This window comes from Drosophila arizonae, chromosome X (assembly GCF_054131065.1).
Source record: "Drosophila arizonae isolate 15081-1271.41 chromosome X, UAZ_ARI_1.0, whole genome shotgun sequence".
In the NCBI taxonomy this organism is placed as follows: domain Eukaryota; kingdom Metazoa; phylum Arthropoda; class Insecta; order Diptera; family Drosophilidae; genus Drosophila; species Drosophila arizonae.
The window spans coordinates 6007210-6033683 of record NC_142927.1 but is presented as its reverse complement, the minus strand read 5'-3'; the positions used below and the strand labels follow the sequence as shown (position 1 = coordinate 6033683).

The 26474-nt window shown below is 41.5% G+C and overlaps 5 protein-coding genes across 11 annotated transcripts; 3 read left to right on the top strand and 2 right to left on the bottom strand.

Annotated features, from left to right (window-relative positions):
* Positions 1-1269: 1269 nt before the first annotated feature.
* Dsp1 (Dorsal switch protein 1) lies at positions 1270-8713 on the top strand. Of its 6 annotated transcripts, none has more exons than XM_089474762.1 (7): positions 1270-1547; positions 1759-1939; positions 4561-5046; positions 5148-5309; positions 5372-5535; positions 5659-5833; positions 5908-8713. In XM_089474762.1, the coding sequence occupies exons 2-7, from the start codon at positions 1916-1918 to the stop codon at positions 6103-6105; spliced, it is 1209 nt and encodes a 402-aa protein (XP_089330888.1). In that variant the 5' UTR covers positions 1270-1547; positions 1759-1915; the 3' UTR covers positions 6106-8713. The 6 variants fall into 6 exon arrangements, with proteins under 6 accessions (XP_089330888.1, XP_089330887.1, XP_017871088.1 ...); XM_089474761.1 differs by having other exon boundaries at positions 1270-1600; positions 1783-1939; XM_018015599.2 differs by having other exon boundaries at positions 1270-1600.
* Positions 8714-9564: 851 nt separating this feature from the next.
* On the bottom strand, positions 9565-14718 carry Ulp1 (SUMO specific peptidase Ulp1). 2 transcript variants are annotated; one of them, XM_089474758.1, is made up of 7 exons: positions 14559-14718; positions 13421-14136; positions 13267-13358; positions 12022-12889; positions 11770-11955; positions 11507-11705; positions 9565-11401 (listed from the first exon to the last, which is right to left on the bottom strand). In XM_089474758.1, the coding sequence occupies exons 2-7, from the start codon at positions 13966-13968 to the stop codon at positions 10787-10789; spliced, it is 2508 nt and encodes an 835-aa protein (XP_089330884.1). In that variant the 5' UTR covers positions 13969-14136; positions 14559-14718; the 3' UTR covers positions 9565-10786. The 2 variants fall into 2 exon arrangements, with proteins under 2 accessions (XP_089330884.1, XP_017872529.1); XM_018017040.2 differs by having other exon boundaries at positions 13421-14132; positions 14559-14704.
* Positions 14719-14990: 272 nt separating this feature from the next.
* Positions 14991-18110, bottom strand: LOC108620180 (uncharacterized). The gene is made up of 6 exons (XM_018017080.2): positions 17700-18110; positions 17245-17579; positions 16699-17008; positions 15918-16627; positions 15509-15857; positions 14991-15446 (listed from the first exon to the last, which is right to left on the bottom strand). Exons 2-6 carry the CDS (start codon positions 17398-17400, stop codon positions 15139-15141), a joined length of 1833 nt encoding a protein of 610 aa, XP_017872569.1. The 5' UTR covers positions 17401-17579; positions 17700-18110; the 3' UTR covers positions 14991-15138.
* A 1527-nt stretch (positions 18111-19637) lies between these two features.
* Mur18B (Mucin related 18B) lies at positions 19638-21367 on the top strand. The gene is made up of 2 exons (XM_018016997.2): positions 19638-19798; positions 19873-21367. The coding sequence occupies exons 1-2, from the start codon at positions 19697-19699 to the stop codon at positions 21223-21225; spliced, it is 1455 nt and encodes a 484-aa protein (XP_017872486.1). The 5' UTR covers positions 19638-19696; the 3' UTR covers positions 21226-21367.
* A 105-nt stretch (positions 21368-21472) lies between these two features.
* Positions 21473-23127, top strand: Muc18B (Mucin 18B). The gene has a single exon (XM_089474760.1). It carries the CDS (start codon positions 21578-21580, stop codon positions 22964-22966), a length of 1389 nt encoding a protein of 462 aa, XP_089330886.1. The 5' UTR covers positions 21473-21577; the 3' UTR covers positions 22967-23127.
* Positions 23128-26474: the final 3347 nt, after the last annotated feature.

Sequence of the window (26474 nt, the reverse complement as noted above, 5' to 3'; positions counted from 1 at the left end):
TTTAATTTATATCATTATAATTCTACTCTTTATATACGATGAAAACTAATTACATAATACATACATATGTATGTACATTAAAAGATATGTACATATGTATGTACGTACGTTCGTGTGTACATACATTTATTTAAAAACACCCTTGTGATGATCAAATAAAATCGAAGAAAATTTGTGTGTTGGGTATTTCTGACCTCACTAACACGTTCACACACAGCTGCATTATTCCAACAATGTTTCTCTCTTTTTAAAATGAGAGAGTTGGGAAGTACAGTCAGACGAGGAACGCAAAATGAAACATGTGTATGTAGCGAGAATATCATTGTGTGTGTATATCAAATAAAATACATGCACTTTTGTGTTTGTGTAAAGGCGAAAAACAAACTCATACACTCGAACAAATGTGAATGTATTGTAGGAATGGGCTGGGGATGTATACATGCTCACATATATACATATGCGTACATACGTATGGACATGTATGTACGTTTGAACGTACGTGCATAAATAAATATGTATGCACATTCACGTACATACAAATGTATGTACATAATTACTTACAACCGTATACATATGTACATACGTATAAATGTAAATACATACATATGTATATATTCATATATATTTGACTTTATTTAATAAATGATTTATTGCGTTTTCTGTTTGTATGCTGTTCGGAAAGCTAACAAACAATAATAAATATAATTAAGTAAGGGAGAGTTGGTCCACATGGACATACCATATGTACAGATGAATATACATACATATGTATGTATGTACATATACTAAGTATGTAAATATGTTTAGGTTTGTTTGTATGTACTTTTAAAGTAAGGAACATAAATATGTATGTATGTACATATGTATGTACGTTGCCTGTAGGTACATTTTTCTTAAGACTCATACATACATACATATAGTGTTCATATGTTTGCATGAACCTTAGTATAAAAAGTAACAAGCCAAAAATGTTAAAAGGCCTGTTTCCCTCCACCACGTGTATACACACACACTGTCACACACATGCATACATATTCACATACTCAGCACTCATTGGGCACCAGGAGAGAAAGTGTGCGCTCAGTAAACTGTACTCAGAGCAGAGCACGCCGCTGTCTGCTTGCTGGTTTGCTGCCTGTTCTCTCTCTCCCTCGTTCTCTCTCGTTCCCACATACAGACAAGAGTTACTCACACAAACGCACACACTTGCGCACTCAACGCATACAGAAGTCTGGCGCTAGCCAGGCTGGGCTATGAAGCACAGTAAGGCAGAGACGGCTATTCAATTCAATAGCCTTTGCATTCGTTGTTGGTACTCTCTCTGTGTGTGTTTTCAATCAAGCGAGCGGCGCGCGAACCTCATCTTTTCCGCATTGATACCAACAAAAACACATTTACTGCAATAAAGCTGCGTTTGTGGCGTCGTTTGTTTATTTTTTACTAACTAAAAACAAACAATAACAACACAAGAAGCACCAAACTCCAAACTCGCGTTACGTTACGTTTATCGTTCCGTTCGCTGTTACGCCGATTCGCCGTAAGAATCGGTAACAAAAATTTTTTCAAATTTTACCGTGTGGCGTCTGACGGCTCTGCTTCTGTTAGTTCCTCCGTCGTACATACATAAATACGTATATACATATAAATATATATTATATATATATATATATTTATATATCTGCATAATAATCAATATAACGTACATATGTACATGGAATAAACGAATGCGAGTTGCAATTGGCTTTCAACTTATTTTAGCCATTGAATTTGTGTTGTGTGCAGTGCAAAAAATCAAAAGAGGAAGAACGCAGAAAAATACGTACATATATAAAACTATTGCAAAATATATAAACTAACTCCTCGCCACCCTCAACCCCCTCAGTACGAACCATTCGCACAGTAATCGGCCAAAATCATGGAACACTTTCATCAAATACAGGTAAGCTAAAGTGCACACACACGTACACCCATACATCCATACACACACACACACAGCACACCAACCTACAGTCTTGAATATTTTTGTATGTATGTACATACATATATTTGCACAAACTATTCTTGCGTTCATCGTCTATTTTGCTCACATTGCGTCTACATCATTTATTGTCGCAAGTTAGTTTTTTTCCCGCCAACAACAAATTAAATTGGCAAACACGCACTACTTTTAAAATACATACATATAGACGCACACACAAACATATACGCATTAGCATATACATATGTGTGCATGGATGTATACATATAAAATGAGACGCATGAGAGAGTATGGAAATTTTACAATGGCCGAGTTGGAATCTCAATGCATACATGTGTGTGAGCAGCATACGTACATACATATGTACATAAGTTTTGGTTAGTTTTTTTTTCGACTTTATGTACATCACGAGCATATAAATATATATACATACATATATACACATGTCTACAAACATATACATTTGAGAAGAAACTAAATACGAACTAAAAGCAGGCATCCATACGACGACGCTATGCGTACATGCTACATATGTACATACATGTGTACATACGAACATATAGACACAAGAAACATTTTTATTTTGCGTGCGCATCTATGGCCGCCATTTTTATTTTATTTTATTTTGTTGCTCGTTCGTCATTAACTTATGCATTTTGTTAATTTAGAACAGCCGAAATTGCTACTACATGCGTTTTTAGGTGCATACAAATATAAAACATATGTGTGTGTATATTCATATGTATGTATCTTTAACATTATAAAATTGGAAATGACATGTGCCTCGATTTTCGAATGTTGAACAGATACAAACAAGATGGTTTGTTAGTATTTGTTTCTGATACATACATATGTACATACATACATACAAATATATAGTGGCTATAAATGTGAATATATTTACGTATGTGCAAACACATGTATGTATGTATGAAAACTTGAAATATGCACACAACATTGAAGCTTGCGTAATCTGAAATTGGCTGTATGTACATACAAATGTATGTACATACAAACATATGTATGTGTATGTACATATGTAAATATGTATACGTGCTGCTCCCCATGTGAATTCTTTTCTTTGTATAGTGTCTCTTGTTTTAAGACAACTACAACTGGTATGTCTATATGTGCTTTTATGTATGTGTACAAAACTCGAAATGCTTTGTCAGTTCTCTGTACGCACATACGTACATATACACTCACACATATGTGTATACGTGTTGGTTTGTGCACAAACAACTTTACATTGTAAAGAGCATTATATATTTTATTTTCTCACCGAGTCTCTCTCGCGTTCATACATACGTACATCAAATATGTACATGTGTTTGTATGTTTTGACAGTGTTGCCGTTTTTTGCATGAGTAGTTAAGACACCCCTGGCATTGAGAGAATAAAAGAAGAGCCGATAAATTGGTTCATGAACCGAATGAACCTGCTCTTTATTAAAAACGTGCCGTTTTTTCAAAAATCATTCTCAGTTGCATTTGAGCGACTTGTTTGTAAAAACTGAAAGCAAGAGAAAAGGTGAACAGCTGATATCTATGACAAAACAATGCAATTTATTGTTTATAGTTTATTGTTGTTTATATGATTACGTATGAATTAACTTGTTTTGCACCCCCATGCCTCACGAAAAGAGTCGCATTTTGTTTACATTTTGTACGCATTAATTGCCAATAAGAAACGTAGCGTTTGTATTATTACTGGACAAAAAGTGAATGGAATCATTGAGAATTGGAACATGCAACGCAGATGTTCGCTGCTCCGGCCACTTGGAACTTATGCTCATGCGCGTTTTCACCGTTTACTGTATAAATGTACAAGCCTGCTTATGTGTGTGTGTGTCGGTGTCGGTGTCTCTATGTATGTGTACGCTTGCGTATGCATGTGTGTGCTGCTGAGCGTGAAACCCGCCAGCGACTAATGAGAGATCGTTTTTGGCGCCAAATGCCAACAAAAGCTGTGCAAGATCTGCTATGAGTGTTCTCTTAAAAAATGCTTTGTTTTCTTATTTATTTATTTTTATTACGTTTTAATTTTGTGTGTGTGTGTGTGTGTGCTGCGCTCCCATTTATAATTTTAATTGCAAACACTCATTGAATAGTTGCGAATGAATGTACATGCGTTCTTACATACATACATACATACATACGTCTATGAATGTGATTGTATATACAATATGTACATATGTATGTATGTAAGCGTGTGCTTGGGGCACGCTAGGTCAGTTATGCACATGCTTAAATGCTTAAATAATAACATTCTAATTTAAATTTGAAAGTTGATGAATATATCAATAAGTGAGAACTTAATGAATTTATTTGATCAAATTATTCAACTATCCAAATGTAAATTTATAATGTTTTTGTTTATATCTAATTGGGTGATAAGTGCGACGCCGACATTGTTGTTGACTTTCCCTTTGTTCATGTTTGATGTTTAATTTATTTTGGCAACAATTGGTGTGTTTTGGCCTCGTACTTATTGAAACACCCGCACCTACACCTACATTTACACCCACACCTAAACACATTCATAACCAAAACCAACAACCACAACAACAAACTATTGATTAGCAAACAATTCAACACTATCAGCAGCAACTGGCTGCGCAGCAACAACAACAAGCGGCTGCAGTACAACAGCAACAGTTGCAACAACACCAAGTGGTTGTCCAGCAAAATCAACAGCAGGCACATCAGAATAGCTCCAACGCCACCTCCGGCGTTGGCACCCAACAGCTATTCACATACAAAATGGCCAGTAGTTTCCCCAATCCAGCCACAACAATGGCCCAGGTTGTTGCCACCTCGAATGCGGCAACCACTGGCTACGATTACCGCCTAAATATGGCACAGGCTGCGGCAGCTGCGGCAGTGCCCGGCTCCCAATGGTGGTATCCGGCTGCCAATCAAGGTCAGGTGGATGCCAACACAGCTGCACAGCTCCAGCAGCAACAGCAGCAACAACAACAGCAGCAACAACAGCAACAGCAGCAGCAACAGCAACAACAACAGATGCAACAACAGCAGCAGCAACAGAATGTCATCAACTCAGCCGGGGTAAGTTGCTAATAAAATAATAGAAATAATTCTATTCTATTCTATATTGTTGATATTCATATTCATATTCATATTCCTATTCATATTCACATTCATTTCAGAGCCCAATGGTCAGGGGGGGCAAAGCTGATGCGAAACCCAGAGGCCGAATGACCGCCTACGCATACTTTGTACAGACATGCAGAGAGGAGCACAAAAAGAAGCATCCCGATGAGACAGTGATCTTCGCTGAGTTCTCAAGGAAGTGCGCTGAGCGCTGGAAGGTAAGCAATAACCCCATCAACAGCATAGTTGAAGTCTACCAGTTGTTTTGCCTTTCATCTAGACGATGGTTGACAAGGAGAAGAAACGCTTCCACGAAATGGCTGAAAAAGACAAGCAACGGTACGAGCAGGAGATGCAGAACTATGTGCCGCCCAAGGGTGCGGTCGTGGGCCGTGGCAAGAAAAGAAAACAGATCAAGGATCCGAATGCGCCAAAACGTTCATTGTGAGTTCGTAGCAAAATTGATTATACTAATACTACTTACTAATACTAATAATCCGGCATGGATGACGCTATGCCCATTTCGAAATGGGACACTAATTAATTTGCAATTGATTCGATTTGCAGGTCTGCGTTCTTCTGGTTCTGCAATGATGAAAGAAATAAAGTGAAGGCTCTTAATCCCGAATACGGTGTTGGTGACATTGCCAAAGAGCTGGGCCGCAAATGGTCGGACGTTGATCCCGAAGTGAAGCAAAAGTACGAGTCGATGGCAGAGAGGGACAAGGCACGATATGAGCGAGTAAGTGGCAATAGTCGCATATATCTATATATTTGATGTAAATTGCTAATAATTAATATTCGTTTCGTGTTTAGGAAATGACCGAGTACAAGACAAGCGGGAAAATTGCCATGTCAGCGCCCTCGATGCAAGCGTCGATCCAGGCGCAGGCCCAAGCAGTACAGAAAGCCGCGTTACTCGCCGCAGCCGCACAGCAGCAGCAGCAGCACCAGCAGCTGGATGAGCAGCACGACGACGATGATGGTGACGGTGATGACGACGAGAATCAATAGGTCTAGCAGTAAAATACTCTTCACTATTTATACACTATCCTCCGTTGGTCATCACGAACAAGGAAAGGAAAGGGCGTCAGCTGATCGATAACCAGATTAACTGATGCGTGTTGAACATATATATATATATATACCAGTATATATTGATAATATATATACACAATATATATATAGAAATATAATATTAATTTTTTTTTTTTTTTTTAATAATAAGTAATCAAATTTCCATGAATTACTGAAGGAGAAAATCACAAAGAAACCTTTTATAAGTTTTATTTTTAAGAATATAATATATAAGTATATATGGTTAGATTAAAATGACATTAATCTGTCTGCAAATCTTAATTTTGTGCTTCAATGATAAGTTTCTCCTCTTAAAACACTAAGTACGAATTATTTTATAACTTTGAAGAAATTCATCATGTCATTCTCAGCAAGCAAACACTCACACACTCACATACATAGACACGTTACCACTAAACATGCAAACATATGTATATACATATATTACGTATAATATTGGTACATATTTCCCCCCATTTATTAAAGTTAGATGATTCACACCAATAATGAAACTAAGAAAATGATAAAAAAAAAAAAAAATACAAAACAAAATCTAAATCTAAAACTAAAACTAAAAAAAAAAAAAATGAAAAAAAAAAAACAACTGAAAACAAACAAAAAATGATGCGTTTACTCATTGCAGTTGCAACCACTCAATGAAACGTGATAATTTGAAATACTTAACTCAGTGGCGGGTGATATCTCTCTACATATTTAGGTATATATATATATATAAAGATATATATATATATATATATATATATATATGCTCGTAAATTATCATAAAGTTTCAGAAATACTACTACTGAAAATTATCGCAATGGATATACTGTCAGCATTTAAAGAATAACTTTGTATCAATATGAAATGACGACGAAAAGCATTCAAAATTTTATATTTTCATCGGTCCAAATCGGAAATTTGAACACCTATTTCAATACATATATGTGTATATAACTATTTCAGTATATATATATATATATATATATATATACATATATATATATTTGTATAACATTTCCAAATTGCAAAAGTGTTTCCTTTCTTCCTTGTCAAATGAAGTGAGCTCTGGCTGGAGTTGTTTTTCTGTGTAAATACATAAGAACCTAATTTAGATGTTAGATTTCCGATAGAATCCAGATGTATTATGAATATATGAAAATTGTATGTTTTTTAGGCTGTTGAAACATATACATATATACGAGTAAATTGTATTGCATTATATGAAAGTAGAAGCAGAAGCACTTGACAACGCGCCCGTTGTCTTGGCCATGTACATACATATTGAAGTATTATTTAAACCATTGGGCTTATACCAATATCAGATTGTGTCTGTAAGGAGTATATAGCTTTAACAAGACAAGACAACATATACATATGTACACTAGGGGAAAGTATTGCCAATGCCTTAGAGGGACCATATAGACATGATCCTTTTATGCAGGCCAATTAACTCAGTAAAAAAAAAAAAAAACACACACACACACAGATACACACATATATGTATGTATATGTATATATATATGTATATACTATATAGAGTAAATTATGCTTTTTTTTTTTGTTTTTTGATAAGACGCAATCGTGTAACTCTCTTACTCCGATGTGTGTGGCATCTATCAATAAATAAATACAAGCAGATATCGAACAAGATCTGGGTAATACGAGAGACTTCCTAATTCGTATGTATAGACTAGTAGGGATACATATTAGTTAGAATATGGCGTGACAAATCGACAAGCAAAAACAACAACAACAACAACAACAACCACAATAATGACAACTAACATATAAATCTATATATATCTAATGATATTTTGTAACATGATAGTGTTACTGCTTTATTAAGAATACCGTACACCTGATGATGGGTCACGTTATATACCTCAAAATGTATGTACAGATATTATTTTCATAAATACCATATGATTTTTTTTTTTTTTTTTTTTTTTTAGTTTTTGTTTTTCGTTTTCGTTTTGCCAGAGAACAACTCGCCACCGAGATGATATTCATAGAAGTGTAGATTAGGACATATATATATATGAGTCGATATCGTTTATATATGTGTTTTAATTTTTTCTATTAAACCGTAAATCCTTACATCATTTACTATGACAATTCCAGTTCCCCGTGCTTGTTATATAAGAAACTAAACTAATACAAATAAACTTTTAGAAAAGTGATACTTTGTTTTTAGTGTATACGATATGTACGATATGCATGTACATATGTGCAGGCTCCAATGTCGGTTCTCCATATAAGCAACCTATTTTTTTAAGTTCCCCTAAAATACAAAAAAAAAAAAAAAAAAAAAAAAAAAAGAAAAGGAGAAACAAAAATCCTAATACCTTTTTTTGGATTACATATTATTATTTTAATTTTTAATATTATTATTATGTATATGTAAGTGTGAAATACATTAGCAATACAATGGTAGCTACTAAGGTATTTTTTTTATTTAATTTTTTTCTATGAATTTACACAATCTTGTAAAAATAGTTAAAAATAAATATAATTTAGCTAGATGTATGCTTATGAAGGCAAATTTTGAAAAGTTTTTCTTATGTTTCTTTTGTGTCTGTTTACTTTACATTTTTATTATGCAAATTTCAGGAAAGGCAGAAAGATATATGATTTCCAGATTATTCTATTTATTTTCTATTTTTATTTTTTTTCGTAAAATGATTTTGATAGGATTATAAAATACACCAGTGTACATATATGATACAATGCATTGATTCATATACGTTCTACAGGCATATATGTATATACATACATATAGGTATATTTGGAAACAAAAATGTGAGAGCTTTCAGATTTCGGACATATCTGATTAGATATAGAGGATATCGATCAGATTTCCGATGTAGTAGATAGCGACAATATAATTGCATATATGTATATGTGCATATATAGACACTAGGATCATAGCTCTACATATATAGAAGAAATCGACGCTGGGATCATAGCTCGAAGAATTATGTATGTCTGTACACGTTCGCTGGTAAATCGTGAAGGTCTTTTTCCATTTTAGATTTACATAACTGTATATATGAACTGCAGTCCAATTTCCGATATATGTATAGGAGAGGACCATTCCGATTCCTGGTTTGTATAACTCGTTATATAGAAACTTCCTGTTCTACGATATCCCAAAGAGCGTAGTAATCTGTAATTCTTACTCCGATTTTTTTTCCACGCTATTAGACAAGAATCTACATATATATTTATACAGCAAGTCCTTCAAATAGCCAGCAAGCCGATGTACCCTATTCTCTCTTTGCATAAACGAGTATGGCAAATGCGCACAAGCGATCGATTAGAGCGAGACGCCGCTATTTCTGGCATCATTGTCTGTGCTCTCTAAGTGTTACATGTTCCAAAAATAATCAGCTGTACTTTTACTAAATTAACTTTATTACATTTTTTGGATTTAAAAATTTAAAAAAAAAATACATTTTGCGCAATAAAGGTAAGCTATTTAACATAAGTAACTAACTCAGAAGTGAGAAAGGGATAGCACTAACATATAGTCAAAACTTAAACTTTGCATAACTTATACAGAAAACAAATTTTTCATTTATTTTTGCTTAGCTAAAATTGTAAATTTTCCCTTACATATCTTGTCGCATTATTAAGAAATTTTGGGTAGTTTTTTAGATTTAGCAATACATGGGATATATGCTTTAAGCTATTCAAATTTGTTTCCGAATTTTTACATCTAAAAGAATTCCAATGGGTAAGTATTTCAGTGTATGTAGAAAGAGATGGCTTACATATATCTGACACCTCTCTCTCTCTCTCTATCGTTCTCTTTCTATCATCAGTTGATGGAGCAAAATTTAATTTTTATACAAAACTGCAGCCTATGGAGCGCTATAGGAGCTCCAGCCACTACATCCCTTTCTTTAAAAAAATTAGTTACTAAAAATAAAATTACTTAAAGAGTAACTGGTCTATGGTCAGATTGGACTTATGTATAATATAACTTAATTTGAGTTTAGTTAGGCTTAGTTCAAGAACAGTTGAGATGGAGAGACATCTACAGAGATGCCTATAGAGCTGCTACTATTTCTAGTGTTTGATTAACTTTGTATTTTGATACATAGCTCTTAATATAACTTAATTGCTATAGCTGAAAGTAATTACAGATTGAATCAAACCCCAATAATAGACACTGGCTTAATCGTGGTGATTGCCTTCATTTATTACACGATTTGATTTTAGTTTCCGTGTGTTACAATATTAGGAGTATTTCGGTTAATCCAGCTACATGTTTGCGGTTTCTGTTTCGGAGTCCGTTTGTGTTTTGCAAAACTGAAATAGTTGTCAGTGTATGTGTAGTATTTTTTTTTTTTTTTTTTTTTTTTTTTTTTTTTTTTTTTTTTTTTAATGCGGACTTCTTAGTTCTTCTGTGTGCTCATAGGTTTGCTAAAACTAAGAAAGTCCGAATTAATTGAAGGCAAACATTGTATTCCAAATTCCTTGTTGAGAACGCCCCCGGCTGCTTATCATACACACATTATTATCAATAATAAATAAATTATTTTAAATAAAGGATTTGATGTACTTAATTAATGATAATGATGTATACTACTTGCTGGGCATATGAAGCTACCTAATTCCAGAGCTCTCCGCCACAAATCTCGAGGGCCATCTTCTTGCGGAAGTACTCCATGTGCTCCTGGGAGAACGTGAGCGACTTATTGCGTGTTATATACTCAGCGAACATACAGCTGAAGACACCGCAGTCACTGCCATTGGTCTGATGGGGCACATTTTGGACATTTTCGATAATAAAGTCGCTAGTATCGAATGGCTTCTTGCGCTTGTCCAGCGACTCCTCCAGCAAGTAGTTCTCCAGGGCGCTCAACACCTCCGAATTTGGTTTACCCATAGAATCATAATAGCGTATGGTCTTATTTTTCATGTGTATAATGGCCATGCACCAATGGACGTTGCTGACATGCACCGGCACCGGAATAATATCCTTGCTGAATATATCAACCTTGCGAGTCCAGCGCTTCACATTGCCGTAGCCGCCTTGCAATAGGCGTGGCACAAAGAACGTATTCATGGCATACACGCTGGGCAGCTTGCCCTCATTACGCTGGGAGCGATCAGTTAATAGATTCATATAGAAGTTGATAACTTCATCGTTCAGCCAGGAACTGCCAGACAGTGTGCGAATATCGTTGCGAGTAATGCTGAGGCTGAACTTCGAAATAAGTACCTAGTAATAGAAAGAGAAGGAAAGAGAGAGCGAGAGCGAGATAGAGATAGAATGTGACAGTTCATGTGAATAAATTTTCAATTTTCCTATCAAAATGAAATTTACCTGGTCGGGCTTGCCGAATATTAGCTCATTATAGCGCTGCTGATGGGCATCGGTCCATGGAATAAACTCCGGTTTGCTATCCTCCTCGACCGAATAATTTTCCAACACAAATAATGTGTGGCCGACAAAGCGTCGCTTGGCCAGGCTCTCACGCAGCCCTTGTTCAAATGCGCGACGTTCCTCAGTTCGCCTCTCAGCTCTGCGAACAATTTACATATACTTAGATAGTTGACAAACCTTTAATATTAATTGCAATTACGTACTCCTGAATCACCAGGTTCTTAGTGCGATTCACCTCCTCCTGTGTCTTGGTACACTTCTGGCTAAATACATTACCATAGTTGTCGTCGAAATAGATCGACTTGCTGATGCGAAACTGCAGTGCTTTAGTGCGTGGCATTGCTAACTCTTTAGACGATGACGGCTGCGGCTGCGAAATCTGTTTCGAACTAAATGAAACAATGAATTAATGTTCGACTTTGCCAAAAGATCGCACTGTCATGAATGTCACTCACTTTTCCGATAGTTGCCCGGGGACGTCATCTACGATACTCGGGATTGACGGCTTTTCGACATTTGTGCTGTTGTCAGTGTTGTCGCTCTTCAAGTAGCCCTGAATGGGAATTGCCGGCACTTTTGTGCTTAGTGGGTCGGCTGACTTAACTGCATCCGCTTTCGAATTGAAATTTAAGAGCTTAGCATATTCGGAGCGTCCAGCCACACCGTGCTCGGCCTTGTTCTTAATATAGGCGCGCATCCAGTCAGTGTTATTAAGGCTAATCGGACGCAACGGCGGCGGCGGCGGTGGCTTCTCCTTTTCGCGTGCAGCGGCGGCACGCCGTGCATATTCGCGATCATGAAGTGTTAAATTATTGATCAGATTGACATACTGATTGTGCTCATTGCGCTGTTCCTCTAGCGCCAATATGGAATCTTTTCCAGGACCTCCCGACTCAAACATATTGCTGCTGTGCCCATTTAGGCGCGCCTCGGACGACGCGAGGCTACTAGAGGGACGCTGGTAGTTGATGTTGGTCGAAAAACCGTTTGTGCCGAAACGCAAGGCGTCGGAGTAGAGCAAGTTGTTACGTCTAGCTGACGAGATGCGTCCAAACTCATTCTGACGCGCCGCCGGCTGACCACTTGTGCCCAGACGATCAGCGAACGTTTGATACAAGTTACTCTCATTATGCTGCTGATCGTCCGAGTCGGACAGATCTATCGGCGAAGTGGGCTGTGTGTTGCGGACATTCACTTGCCGTGTTGGCGGCGTGTTAAATATCGAGAGGCGCTTCGGCTGCGACTGGAAGGCATTGCGATTGCTGTTGTTGTTCTCTGGCTCCTTGCGCTGGGTTGGGTTTGCCATACGGCAAAAATTATCAACTGTGGAGAATACAAAACAATTTCAATACTAAATAGACTTTCATAGTCAATTTTCAGATGATTGATGACTGATGAATGAATGGAGGGCTTTTCGTACTTACAATTTAACTAAAATATAAATATACAAAATAAAAATAATTTTGTTTTTATTTTTATACAAAAACATACACATTGCTTTTGACAAATGTTTATATCATATATTGTAATACATATATGTATAAAATGAGATCATTATGAAGGGAGCTGATTTGATAGGGAAAATTCGAATTCAGTGATTTCAATGGAGTACACTTGGCCAGGACATTCTCATTTTGGGTTAATTTCTTGATTGGATTTCCTATTTCCATGCGAGTTTTCTTCATCTATCTGGTACTTACCGTCATTCGGCATATATTTAGGAAATGTGTTATCCACGCGGCGATATTTGATCAACTGTAGAGTTTCACCCTCGCCAGCCAAGCTTGGGTAACTGTAATACAATATATGAGAATTTAACTAATGTAAACAATTATATTGCATTGATGGGCTTACGATCGTTTGCGACTACGTTCGCTGTCTTCAGCTGGAGTATTGGGTGGCTCCTTGCTGTTCTTCGAATTGCGGCCGCCGCTTGGCAACCAGTGACGTATCCAGTTAATTATATCAAAGCCCATCGGATCGAGATGTGGATTGGGTCCGCCTCTGACTTTTTCGATTTTGGTCGATAGGGTTTTTATTTTCAAATCGATCTCATTCAGCAATACAGACGTTTCGTATGCAGTCGCTGGCTCAGTTCTAATGGAAGTCACCAGATAATCGCGTACATCGTTCAGTTTAGTCAGTAACAGCAGAACGGCCCAAAGACTGTTCAAATGTCGACCCCGGCAGGTCTCCACAATTATGTCAAGTGCACGCTGTATGACTGCCAAGCGCGGATCCGATTCCGGCTTCGTCTCCGTTACGTTGCTAGTTGATGCAAATGCCTCTTGTTCCAAGTCAGTTGCGTTTAATAGCTGTTCCTGTTGACTTCGCGATGTAGAATTGTAGATTGATGTAATTATGGTGTTGTTTGAAGGCGAAAATTCAGGGCCATTTGTCATCGATGCAGTATTCGAATAGATCGGGAGCCCAACACCGTTGAATGACAGCGCCAGCCCAGGATTACAGTTGGCTCCACTGGCCGCCACAATTACTTGACTAGGTAGTATATTGGTTGGTTGATTTGCGCACACCTACTAAAGTGTGCACAGCTATAGACTGAATGCTAACTGGGAGAAACAATGCAAACGTTAGTTCATCATGCACTCGAACATGGCCGCCATGCGACGTCGTTGCCAAAACCTTGCCAGGAGCCCATGTGCATCGGCGAATTTTGCGCGCCGCCCGGGCACAACAACAACGGCAACAAGAGAAATGAGTAAAAGAAAACGCAGATACCACAATATGTCTATGTACGAAACAAACAAAATGCTTGTGCCACAAACAAAACAACTTGTGCTATAGCTATTGCATTGCGAATTCAACACGCACTTCTAACGAAACTGCAGAATTTTACAAGTGAAGTTAATTTAATGCCGGTTGATGCTAATTCGACGCCGCTCTTGAAATTTGCAGTTGCGCTTTAAAACGTACGCGTCCACATATATACAAATGCACCATATATCGTATTGTTGCATGGACATGCACTTACCTCTTGTTTAGAGTTTATATACGAGAAATTTGAAAAGGCATATAAAGTTTACAGTTTTTCCAAAATTAAAAATCTAATCTCCTAAAACTAAGCGTGCTGACTGCCTCACATATCTATAAAGCAACCACATCAACACAATACAAGAATACCAAAAAATATACCAAACAAAAAATACCGAACAGAAATCAGTATTTACTTTTAAATGTCGTTTAGTGTTTAATTTTGAGGTTTTCATTGAATAGTTATTACTTTAAAAATTGTATGATATTTTTATTTTATTTTTTTTTGTTAGCTATATTCAATATTAATTAAAAAGTATATAATTTTTTGCAAATCTGCTCTGTGAAATGTATTTTGCAACACTAAGTGGCTGTGCGGAAACTTATCGAATATCGATAACTCAAATGTCTCCCGCTCAAAATTGAAAGCGTATGCGCCATATTGTTTTATTTATTTTTTTAAAATGAATTTATGCTACTACTTATATATTAACATTTATAGATATGTATATGTATATACGTTTTATTTGAAATCCCCAAACATCAAGGCCAGATACTATGCACAATAATGCATCTCACTGTTAATCCTTGCTTTGGCAACAAAAAAACAAAAAATTCCACAACAATGTTGTGGATCCATACAGGGCGCCCGCAAGCCCCACCGTTGCCTGGAACGTGTAGTGGACGACGACCCAATGGGCGAGAGCGCCCCAGATGAGTATCAGCAGACCGTTGGTGAAGTGCACCGGCCGGCGAATGGCCGTCCAATTGGCACGCGTCATGCCCAACTGGAAGACCATCTCCTGAAGAAATGCTGTGACCACCTGGCCGAAGCCCAACAGCACAGCCGAAACACTCAGCAGCAGCTTGGACGTGGAGAAGCTAATAACTGCAGAATTGTTAATAGTAAATGATAGTAAAAGGTGATGATGCCACAATCCAAATGCTTACAAATGAGCGCCAGACACTTGCAGATGCTGCCAAACGTGAACCACTGCAGCTTCCTTTTGAACAGGCTCGAGCCGAAGCGCGGCGTCATCAGCGAGAAGCACATCCAGGGAAAGGCCAGCAGCGAGAAGAGGAATGGTATTTCGGCGTTCTTCAGCGCGTGATGGCTAACAGCCAGGCCCGGCAGCACCGTCAGGCACATCACGTAGCTGAAGATGTCCGCCGAGATGAGCAGTGTGGTGGCATACAGCTGCGGCACCAGCAGCGCCTGCTGCAGCGGCATCACAATCTTATCCAACAGATTCCACCACAGGTGCGATGTGACCGCCAGGGACATGCGCCGAATGCGATGCTGCCAACAAGCAAAAGATGAGATCACATCAGATTACATCAGAGAGGCTCTCATGCTTACCAGATTCGCATAGGCCTCGGGCAAGGGGGAGGAGCTGCCGGTGGCGCTGGCATTCTGCGGATTCTGCGAATAGAGGCGACCATTCGAGTGGGACTTGTGCAGCATCTGCGACTGCGATATGCTGTAGTTGTCGATGGTCGCATTGCTGGAGCGCATGATGGACACCGTTTCGTCCTCTTCGGGTATTATCTCCATGATTTCAACGCCATTCGGATTCACATACGTGACATATGCCTCATCCGTGGCGAGCATATAGTTGCTGTGCGTGTCGACGACGGCGGCGGCCACAGCTGAGGCTGGCGCTGCGTTCGTCTGCATCTCTGTGGCCGGATTGCGCCAGGACATGGGCGTCTCCAGGCCATCCATTTGATCCGCCACAAAGATGGCCGCCAGAGCGGCACGCAATGGCAGCGCACCGAAGCCGGTCTCCGCCTTGATTACTGAGATCCGTTTGGTTGTGAACGCATCCTCGCGATGCTTGGTGATGATCAGGCTGAGCGGTATGAGATTCACCAGCATTGCCGACATCAGCACAATGGACTGCGCGGTGCCGTACAGGGTGCGCAGGCTGGTGAAGACGAAGGACAGAAAGAGCTGACAGAAGGCCTCGCCGCACAGATGAATCGTCTTCCGCACGTACTTGTCCTCGCGCGGACGCACTGCCTCCAGTATGACGTGCGTCTTCCACTGATACAGACTGGCGCCGATACCTAAAAGGCCATTCGGGCATTTCAAACTGGGATGCTGGGAGCAGCAGGCACAGCAGGCACAAACGACTTACCCGCAAAGCAGCCGTAGAAGACAATGGCCACGGTCTGAGTGGTGGTGGTGACCACCACCCAGGCGGATGAGAAGAAGATGCCGCTGATCATGAGTGAGAGGCAGGCAATCAAGGTGGCCAGCAGAAAGATGCGTCTGTATTGAACAGTTTCGCGTGCCCGGCCGCTATACTCTGTGTCCAGGTGCTCCATAATGGAGCGGCAGAGCTCTCCGGTGGCCTGGTAGACGATCGCTGGCCAAATGCGCAGCACCAGATCCTTGTCCGATTCCACGACGTTGCCATACAAATAGGCTGGCGTTGCCAGAAATGCCTAGAAAAGAGAACGACGAGTGAGTGGAGGCAGAAGATAGATGAGTCGAGGAGGGGGGGGGGGGGGGCCGGTTAGAAAGAGACAGAGACAGAGCAAGTGAGACTTGAACTAAGTGCAAGACAATAAAGAGAGAGGCGGAGAGAGAGAGAGAGAGGTGACAGAGAGACCTGGAGAGCGCGGATGATAGCAGGATAGAAGGGGGAGGGGAGAGAGAGAGACTTGGCTGATATATTTACGTGTATAGCAAAGCCGCAGAGCATATACTTCTGTTGTATGTGCTTCTTGACCACCCGCCGCCGCTGCACTCCGGCGGTGGCGCGGGCAGCGGCACGACGTACGGGTGCACCAGCAACTGGTGCCGCAGCCGCTGCTGTCATTGGCATTGTTGTCATGCCCGCCGTTCCCGTTGCCGTTCCTGTTACCGTTCCCGTTCCCGTTCCCGTTACTGTTCCCGTTCCCGTTCCCGCTTATATTACTTTTCCCTGGAAAATTGCGACCGTTTTGTGGATGATCCCGCACAGTTTGCTTTTCGTATGGAATTTGTGTGCTGGTACTGTGTGAGGCGCGTCGTCTGGCCGTTGGCATTCATCATTTACCAAACCGAAACCCGTTTAGATAATGGCGAAAAAAAAAAAATAAATAAAATTGTGATAATAATCGCGCTTATCACATTGAAGATATCTCTGCGTACCAACACCCCCACAGAGGACGCATGCACAGTGTGTGTGTGTGCATGTCTATCTCGCTGTGTGTGTGGGTGTGGGTGTTTGTGGGTGTGTGTGTGTGCGCCCGAGATTAACGTCAGATACATATGTAAAAAAGAAAAAAAAAAGAGAAAAAAAAATAATCGTTCGTCTTTGTTGACGTTGTTGGCTCTCCTGCAGCTCCGGCCACCAAACGCCAGCAGAGGATTATGTTTATGACCACACGCCAGCTGATCAGACATCGCACTCTGATAACGCGCAGCATACGATCCGGTCCGGCCATTCCGAGTGCAACGTTGCCAGCAATTGTGTTACAACACACACACACACACACACACACACACACACACACATACATCAGAAGGCTGTTCAAAAAGAAAACATGAAAAGCTTCATTCACTTGAATATTAAGATTAGGCCAAGAGGCAATCAAGGCCTTCAGCGTCGTTCTGTGAATGTTTCCGTTTAAAATATACTTACATCAATTATGGTTCCTTAAAATCCTATATAATACTTATTTTGTATACTCATTCACGCAGTGAAATGAGCATATTGGGTTTGTGCAATATTCGTCTTGCGGCTCGTCCGTCTATTCGTCTCTCAGTCTGTCCGTCTGTTCGTATGAATGCAAATCATATGGACGTCTTGAAATTTGGACCATGTGTATCCAATAATTATTGTTTCTTTATTTCTAAATTTTTTTTCTGCTTTAATTTATAAATTATTTTTATTTATTTATTTATTTTTATTTTTTTTACATATTAGAAATATGTTCTCATTCCCGAAATACTTTGTTTTTATTTATTTAGTTTTTTCTTAATTTATTATTTTTTCGTTAATGTATGAATTGTTTTTATTTACTTATTTTTTTATTATTTTTATAAAAATTTATTTAAATTTTTTTTTTTTTTTACATATTAGAAATATGCTCATATCGTCGAAATACTTTTTTTTTTTTTTATTTTTTTATCATTTATTTGTTTTATTTTATTTATAAATTAGTTGTATTTATTCATAATTTTTGAAATTTATGTGTACATATTAGAAATGTAGTATCAAATGTAAAATATTCTTTTTGCAATAAAAATAAATATACAAATTATGTATATTTTAGAAATCTAATATCCGCCTACAATCCACCTCATAATCTACTAGCCACAATTTCATAATGACCAACTCTCGTCTAAGCAAACTAAATTTAGACGAAGAACCGTTATCAGTCCATGAAGCCAACTGCATGATCCCTGCTCAATGATTCATGGGAAACGTATATTACTTTGAGCATAATCATTTCAAATAGTACTTTGCCTAACTAATCTGGGGAATATAGTAGAGCAAACACGGTCTTAAGTAGATAGTGGAATGAGCTAATTCTATGTCGTTAAAACATATTAAGGAAATCTTTGTCTATCCAAATTGTTTTAAAGTACACTGGAAACTGTGATTAAATGTAAAATTATGAAATTGCCGTGATTCAGACTTGTTGTTTTCACCACTTCCAATGTCAACACATGGCCATAAATATTGTGGACAGGTAGGTGGTAGGTGGTAGGTGGGTGGTTGGGTGGTGGGTGGGTGTCGGGCGTGTCCGATTGGAGCTCAGCCAAATTGCAGATGCATCGGAGAGCGACAGAGGTTGACCTCCTGTACGGCGCTTATCAAGACAATATCTTTACACACTTCCGTTTCACATCCGCGGACAGAGCAGCGCACTGGGCGTGGCGGCTGCCTCTATTCGCACAGGTGAGTCTTTATGGGTTTACAACTGTATTTTGCGCTGGTGATGGTGACGTTAAAGCAACAGGTTTTATTTGCGCTATATACTAAAGTCGGCCTGGAGCTGTGAGATAGGGCCAATCGTAATTAGGCGCTAGGGTTGATAAGCCCCAGCATCCGGCGAACAGATTCTGCTATAAAATAGAGTGTGGGTAACACAAGTGGCTCATACAACGATCGACCGAAGTTAGCCACAGGCAACACGACGATGACGACAACAACAACCAGAACAACAATCAGAACAACGATGACAGCGAGACACGGATTCTTCTCGACAGCCACCGCGGTGCTGCTGCTCTGCGCAGCCCTGGTAAGAGATCCGGCTGCATAGCTGCGAGCTCGGGATGTGCGGATAGCTGACCTTTGACTTTCCATTGATTACAGCTGCTGACCAAATCCTGCGGCGCTCAGGCCCTTAGCGGTGCTGGTAGCGGCGATTTGGCCTGGAGCGAAACAACAACGCTTGCCGAGGGCAGCGGTTGGGAGGAGACGATCATTACCACACCACAGCCTGACGAGTCCACCGTGCAGGAGGAAGTGACAACGGATGCCACTGAGGAGCTGGACACTACAACAATAGCTGTCGAAAATCCACCAGAGAGTAGCGTAGAGACAACTACTGCTGCCGCTGAGGATGCGGAAACCACGCTCAGTCCCAGCGAGCCGGAGGCAGAGACCACAGTCGCACCCAATGAGGAGTCATCCACATCGAGCCCCAGCGAGCAGCAGCCAACTGATGGCCCCAGTGGAGAGCCCTCCACTTCGGCACCCACTGGCAGTCCTAGCGAGGAGCCAACCACTGGCAGTCCTAGCGAGGAGCCAACCACTGGCAGCCCCAGCGAGGAGCCAACCACTGGCAGTCCTAGCGAGGAGCCAACCACTGGCAGTCCCAGCGAGGAGCCAACCACTGGCAGCCCCAGCGACCAGCCATCCACATCGAGTCCCACTGAGGAGCAGTCCTCTGCCAGCCCCGGCGAACAGCCATCCACATCCAGCCCCATTGAGAGCTCATCCTCTGCCAGCCCCAGCGAACAGCCATCCACTTCCAGCCCCGGCGAGGAGCAGCCCACAACTCCAGAAGAAGAGGCAGGCGCCACCACCATTGCACCCACACCACCGGCACCGCCCGCATTCACGTGCGAGACCCCTGGTGTATTCGCCCACATCAGCGGTGACTGTCAACGCTTCCATAAATGCGTCCAGGATGCTCCTTTGGGTGCGCTGAATGAATACGACCTGGTGTGCCCCCCGCTGATGGCTTTCTCGCCCGAGTACGGCCGTTGCGTGCGCGACGTCTCGGCGTGCGACAATGATGCATTCGTTTGCGCATCTCCCGGACGCTTTGCAGGCAACGACTCCAGCTACTACTACAACTGTGTGGTGAGCTTGCGCGGTGGCTATCACAAGTACATTGTGCGCTGCTCGCCCGGCCAGCGCTTCGAGCCGTTGATGGGCCGTTGCTGGCGCTACGACTGGACAGTTTACCAGCCCGGACAGGCGTATGAGGCCGAAGATTTGGCCGCCATCAAGCGTGAACAGAAGCAGCTGAAGACCGAGGAGAAGCTGCGCAAGAAGGCCGAAAAGATCAAGGCCAAAGAGCTGCTGAAGCAACAGAAGCTGGCCGATAAGCTGGCCAAAAAGGCGGCCAAGGAGAAGGCAAAGCAAGAGGCCAAGGCCAACAAGCCTGTGTCCATTGAGAGCGTCGAGTCGCCCGAGGTGCCCAGCGTCGAAGAATAACCAGGCCCAGTCACTCAGTCCAGTAATCCAGTTCTAATCTATGTTGGTGTATAGCGTAGTCTCATTAAGTTATGGTTGTTAATTTCACATTTTTTTTTTCTCCCTGTTTTGCATGAATAAAGACAAGAGTTCTTTAACGAAATGGTTTCAAATGCTTTTGGCCAACAAAGAGCGCCCTAGACGGTGCGTTTATCAGCTAATCAGCCGCAATCTTAACGATTGTCAAAAAGTTGTTTGTGGCCGACTATAAAAGAACCGAACCAAGTGCCCATCCAGTTAGTCTGTCGAAACAAGTAACGAATCACAAGAGATAATACCATCAGAGGAGCGAATTGAGCAATAATACCCGAATATGTTTACCATTCAATTGGCACTTAGCGCCACCTGCCTCGTGCTGCTTGGGGCTGTCCACGCTGACTACCTGACGGTACCTTGCAGTGGCACGGATTTCATTGCCGACGGGGACAATGCTAACGGATTCTATGCGTGCGTTCCATCAACAAATGGGGGCTACCATCTACTTCGGCTGAGATGCCAGGAAAATATGGTTTTCGATTCGGAACAGGCTCAATGTGTTGATCTTCGGCGGGATGCAGTCCCAGCTGATGGTAGCGACATTGAGAACCCCACAATTCCACCAGGAAATTTAGATGAGAGTACTTCCGACTCCCCTCCAGAGCCAACTGCTGCTCCAGAGCCTTCAAGTCCCACTGCAGCTCCCGAACCATCAAATCCGACTAATGCTCCCGGAACAAGCGGAACAACGGTTGCTCCTGAACCCAGCGAACCAACAAATGCTCCCGGAACCAGCGGAACAACGGTTGCTCCTGAGCCTAGCGAACCAACAAATGCTCCCGGTACCAGCGGAACCACGGTTGCTCCTGAGCCCAGCGAACCAACAAATGCTCCCGGAACCAGCGGAACCACGGTTGCTCCTGAGCCCAGCGAACCAACAAACGCTCCTGAGCCTAGTGGACCAACAAATGCTCCCGGAACCAGCGGAACCACGGTTGCTCCTGAACCCAGCGAACCAACAAATGCTCCCGGAACCAGCGGAACCACGGTTGCTCCTGAGCCTAGTGGACCAACAAATGCTCCCGGAACCAGCGGAACAACGGTTGCTCCTGAGCCCAGCGGGCCAACCAATGCTCCCGGAACTAGCGGAACAACGGTTTCACCTGATCCCAGCGGACCAACAAATGCTCCCGGAACTAGCGGAACAACGGTTACTCCTGACCCCAGCGAACCAACAAATGCTCCCGGAACCAGCGGAACAACGGTTTCTCCTGATCCGAGCGGACCAACAAATGCTCCCGGAACTAGCGGAACAACGGTTTCACCTGATCCCAGCGGACCAACAAATGCTCCCGGAACTAGCGGAACAACGGTTTCTCCTGATCCCAGCGAACCAACAAATGCTCCCGGAACTAGCGGAACAACGGTTTCTCCTGATCCCAGCGGACCAACAAATGCTCCCATACCTAGTACCACAACTGAAGCTCCCGGAACTGGATCGACCACCCCGGAACCTGAAATAGTTTGCGCAACAACTGGATTCATGCCCAAAAATGGAGATTGTTATAAATTCGTATATTGCTTTGAAGATGACAATGGTGATATACACCCGGCAGTTCAAACGTGCGCCTATGGACAGCAGTTTGATCCAGGCTGCGGATTCTGTAGGTCAAACTACGACTGCACCAAGGCTTCACCTAATGGTGAATGCAATGTAGAGCAGTGAGAAATCAGTGCAGAATTTTAATGATGAAATAAATATCCCACTGTGTGTACTATTAAGCAATGCATAACTATAGCAACCTATTATTTTTTTTCAATCCCTGTGGAATTTTTTTTGTATTTTTTTTTGTTCAAATGAATAAATTTTAGTCTAATTGATGTTAATTGATTGGATATATCTATCATATATCTCATATGCGGAATCAGTAATCAATTCGCTTTTAATAGAAAATGCTCAAGTGACCATGATAAGAGGACGTTTTAATTTTAAAATTCCGCCTAACTGACTGTCTGTCGTATCTTATCGATGGCACTTGATGAGCTCTTTCAATATTTAGGTCCAAATTTGGACAACAAAATGACGAGCTACTGCTCTGAGCGCCACGTATTCATTCGAGCCAGATTGTAAGAACATGACTCTGTTAGCCCTACGATAAATCAAACAGTGTCACGAATGATCTTCTCTTATCTCTCTGCATAGTAACGAATAGCTGAGCAAAAGCTGGCCGACAGAATCTGCCTAAATTCCTTTTGGCTGCAATCTCTTTGTAATATCTGATTAAGCTTACAGTTTCGATAGCCAATTCCACTGAATCATGGCGAAGTCAACATCCTGTAGTCAGCCAATTATGAATCGAAATGGTCAATAGCTACAATTGATAATGAAATTTATTTTAAATGCGACCAATTCTATATATAAACATGATATATGATAGGGCTGTGTCAATATTTTGTTAATAGTCAGAGGTTCAGGGTATCTTCTAGTCGGGCACTCTTCATTTTAGAATATCTAAACTTATTATTAAAAAAAAAAAAAGATTATTGGGAAAGATATCGCTCGGCCATAGATGCCATGATTTGATTTTGTTTCACTACATATTGGGGCTTAGCCTAGAAACCTAACAATGATCTAACGCCATTGATTCCCGTTCATGTTTGGCTATAACATTTATAGTCCACTCCAATATGCTCTCACCTAAAAAAAAAGTATTGGTATAACGATGCAGATAATTGCGCATAATAAAAATTCTAATCTCGACTGAGAAATGCCTTCCTGATAAGTGAAGCGGTTGGGGAGATGGAGTAACACATTATCTGTAATATTGTTATGATAGAAAAACCATTCAAGAAAAACTACGTCTGATTAAGACTGACAGTAGAGGAGTAGGGGAGTCGGGGAGTGAGGAGGTGTCGGGGCGACCTAGAGAAGTGGGAATCTGCAATGAGTACAATAAATATGCAAGTAAATCGCACGGCGGCCACAACTCGATGAATTCTCAAATGAGTGAAAGTCGTCGGCGCCGCAACGATTGCATAAGGCAAGAGCGGGGAGCGCGAGGAGAGCGAGGGAAGCGTGGGCAGTGCGGTGAGCAAGGGGGTAGGCAACAGACAGCAGGCACAGAGGGAGGAAGATGAAGACGAAGCGGGAACCGTCGCTTGGTTGGACAATTGCGCATGCGCGTAACTCGTTAAAATGATTTCCAACGCTGGCGACAATTAAAGCAGGCCGGGCCAGACTCTATCCACAGCAATCCCAGGCCGGCAGTCGTCAGTTGGCTGACGTCTGCAAATGCAAAAATGATTCCGGCACTTTTGCATTGGCCGCAGTCCAGGCACGTCGTCGCCGTCGCCGTCCGTCCGACAGTCGAGCTCATGTTTGATGATAAGCGTTAGAGCAATGAGACGAGCTACGTGCAACGCACGGGCCAACGCTGTGCCATTTGGCCCTAAACGCTGCTCATATACGCTCATGGCGCAAATGTAACTCTTGGCCATTATTAACAACATTAACAGCAGCAACAACAACAACAACAACAACGGCTAAGTATCCGCTGCAGTTGCGGCTGCTGATGCGAGCTTCGTCTCTAACAGTGATGAGACTTGTTTCTCGCTTTCTTCTGGGCAGGTGTGTTGCGTCGCCGCTGACCCAGCAAACAACCAAACAGCACTAAACAAATCACAAACATTTCGTGCGAACCTTTCTTTTATTATCATCATATTTTTGGGTTTTTCTTTTTTTTTTTTTTTCTTTTTATGTGGGGGGCACACAAACTGCGCCCAAAATGTTGTTGTTGTTTGGGGGCACAGTAAAGATAAATGGCAAGATACAATTGTATCTTTATTTGAATGTTGCTCATACTCGCACTTCTTATGTAATTTGCGCATTTACACATTATTTTTTATTTGTTTATATGTATACATATATATTTACTCTTTTTCTTTCATCTTGTCGCCGCTGTTGCCCAAGCATCAAGGGGGGCAAGCAGAAGCTGAAGAAGCAGCTGAGAAATCGCTGTTAGCCCAGATCAGCATTCAAATGTTGTACGAAAATTATGCGATCCGCATCACCAGGCAAACGAAATCGACAACAATTCCCGCCGTTTGTTTCAAAAGAAATTTGCAAGCCATTACGTCGGAGTTTTTTTTTTTTTTTTTTTTTTGATATTTGCCGGAGTCTAATCAGGGTTATCAGTTCTCACTTTGTCTCAGTGGGGCAAATGAGAAGGGTTAAATAATGTTTGGTAAATCTCGAGAGGAAGTCGGAAGTGTCTTAGCTGAGGAAGATCTGATCCATGAAATGGAGGTGCCCTGTGTGGGGCATTTTTACGGGCAGATGGGCAAAGAGATGAACGGACGGACAGATGGACGGACGGATAGATGGACGGACGGACGAACGAATAGTCGAGTGGAGGAAAGGAAGGCCAGAGGACAGACGGAAGCATGGCCGGACGGACAGACTGACAGATATACAGACGGATAGACAGGCAGACAGATATACAGACGTATAGACAGACAGATGAACGGACACACGGACAGACAGACGGACAGACATACAGACGGACAGACACACGGCCGGATAGACGGACACACAGACAGACGGACAGACAGTTAGACAGACAGACAGACGGACATACAGACGGACGGACAGACGTACAGGTGGACAAACGGACAGGTGGACAGATGGACAGATACACGGGCAGACAGACAGACAGACAGACAGATGGACATTCAGACAGACAGACGGACAGATAGACGGGCAGACAGACAGACAGGCAGACAAACGATTGGAGGCGCAGTGGAGAGACGGACGTATAGACGGATCAACAGCAAGACGAAACTAGCACAAAGCTAACATACTCGTTTCACTTGATGAAACGTCATAATTTCCATGTTGCCGTTGAGCCCAATGGACGTGTGAACGACGCTCTAGTTCTTATCTGAATGCTAGCCAAGATCTTTTCGCAGATGTTTGCCATAATGACGTCACAGAGTTATCCAATGTTGAGAAACTGATTTGGATCTAGCTCAACTAAACTGCAACAATATTTACTACGTACAAGCTGTGCTTCAAATTTGTTCTTGTTGTTTGTTGGAGATATTCTATTATGAGCCACGTCTAATGAGCGTAGTGCTCTTGAAGTACTTCTAATGAGTGAAAATCTAAATAGTTTGCAAACGTTCTCCCAGCCTTTCTAACTGCCAAAGAATGGTAAGTAAAGCCAAAAAGAGAA

Excerpts from the sequence above, each read along its gene's own strand:
- Dsp1 (XM_089474762.1), top strand. The coding sequence starts at position 1,916 with ATGGAACACTTTCATCAAATACAG. Across the intron at positions 1,940-4,560 it reads AACACTTTCATCAAATACAG|CAAACAATTCAACACTATCA; the intron begins GTAAGCTAAAGT and ends ACTATTGATTAG. Across the intron at positions 5,536-5,658 it reads AATGCGCCAAAACGTTCATT|GTCTGCGTTCTTCTGGTTCT; the intron begins GTGAGTTCGTAG and ends TTCGATTTGCAG.
- Ulp1 (XM_089474758.1), bottom strand. The coding sequence starts at position 13,968 with ATGACAAATGGCCCTGAATTTTCGCCTTCAAACAACACCATAATTACA. Across the intron at positions 13,359-13,420 it reads GAACGTAGTCGCAAACGATC|TTACCCAAGCTTGGCTGGCG; the intron begins GTAAGCCCATCA and ends ATTGTATTACAG. Across the intron at positions 11,706-11,769 it reads AAGAACCTGGTGATTCAGGA|AGCTGAGAGGCGAACTGAGG; the intron begins GTACGTAATTGC and ends AATTGTTCGCAG.
- LOC108620180 (XM_018017080.2), bottom strand. The coding sequence starts at position 17,400 with ATGACAACAATGCCAATGACAGCAGCGGCTGCGGCACCAGTTGCTGGT. Across the intron at positions 15,858-15,917 it reads CCGAGGCCTATGCGAATCTG|CATCGCATTCGGCGCATGTC; the intron begins GTAAGCATGAGA and ends GCTTGTTGGCAG. Across the intron at positions 15,447-15,508 it reads CAAGTGTCTGGCGCTCATTT|TTATTAGCTTCTCCACGTCC; the intron begins GTAAGCATTTGG and ends ACAATTCTGCAG.
- Mur18B (XM_018016997.2), top strand. The coding sequence starts at position 19,697 with ATGACGACAACAACAACCAGAACAACAATCAGAACAACGATGACAGCG. Across the intron at positions 19,799-19,872 it reads TGCTGCTCTGCGCAGCCCTG|CTGCTGACCAAATCCTGCGG; the intron begins GTAAGAGATCCG and ends CATTGATTACAG.
- Muc18B (XM_089474760.1), top strand. The coding sequence starts at position 21,578 with ATGTTTACCATTCAATTGGCACTTAGCGCCACCTGCCTCGTGCTGCTT.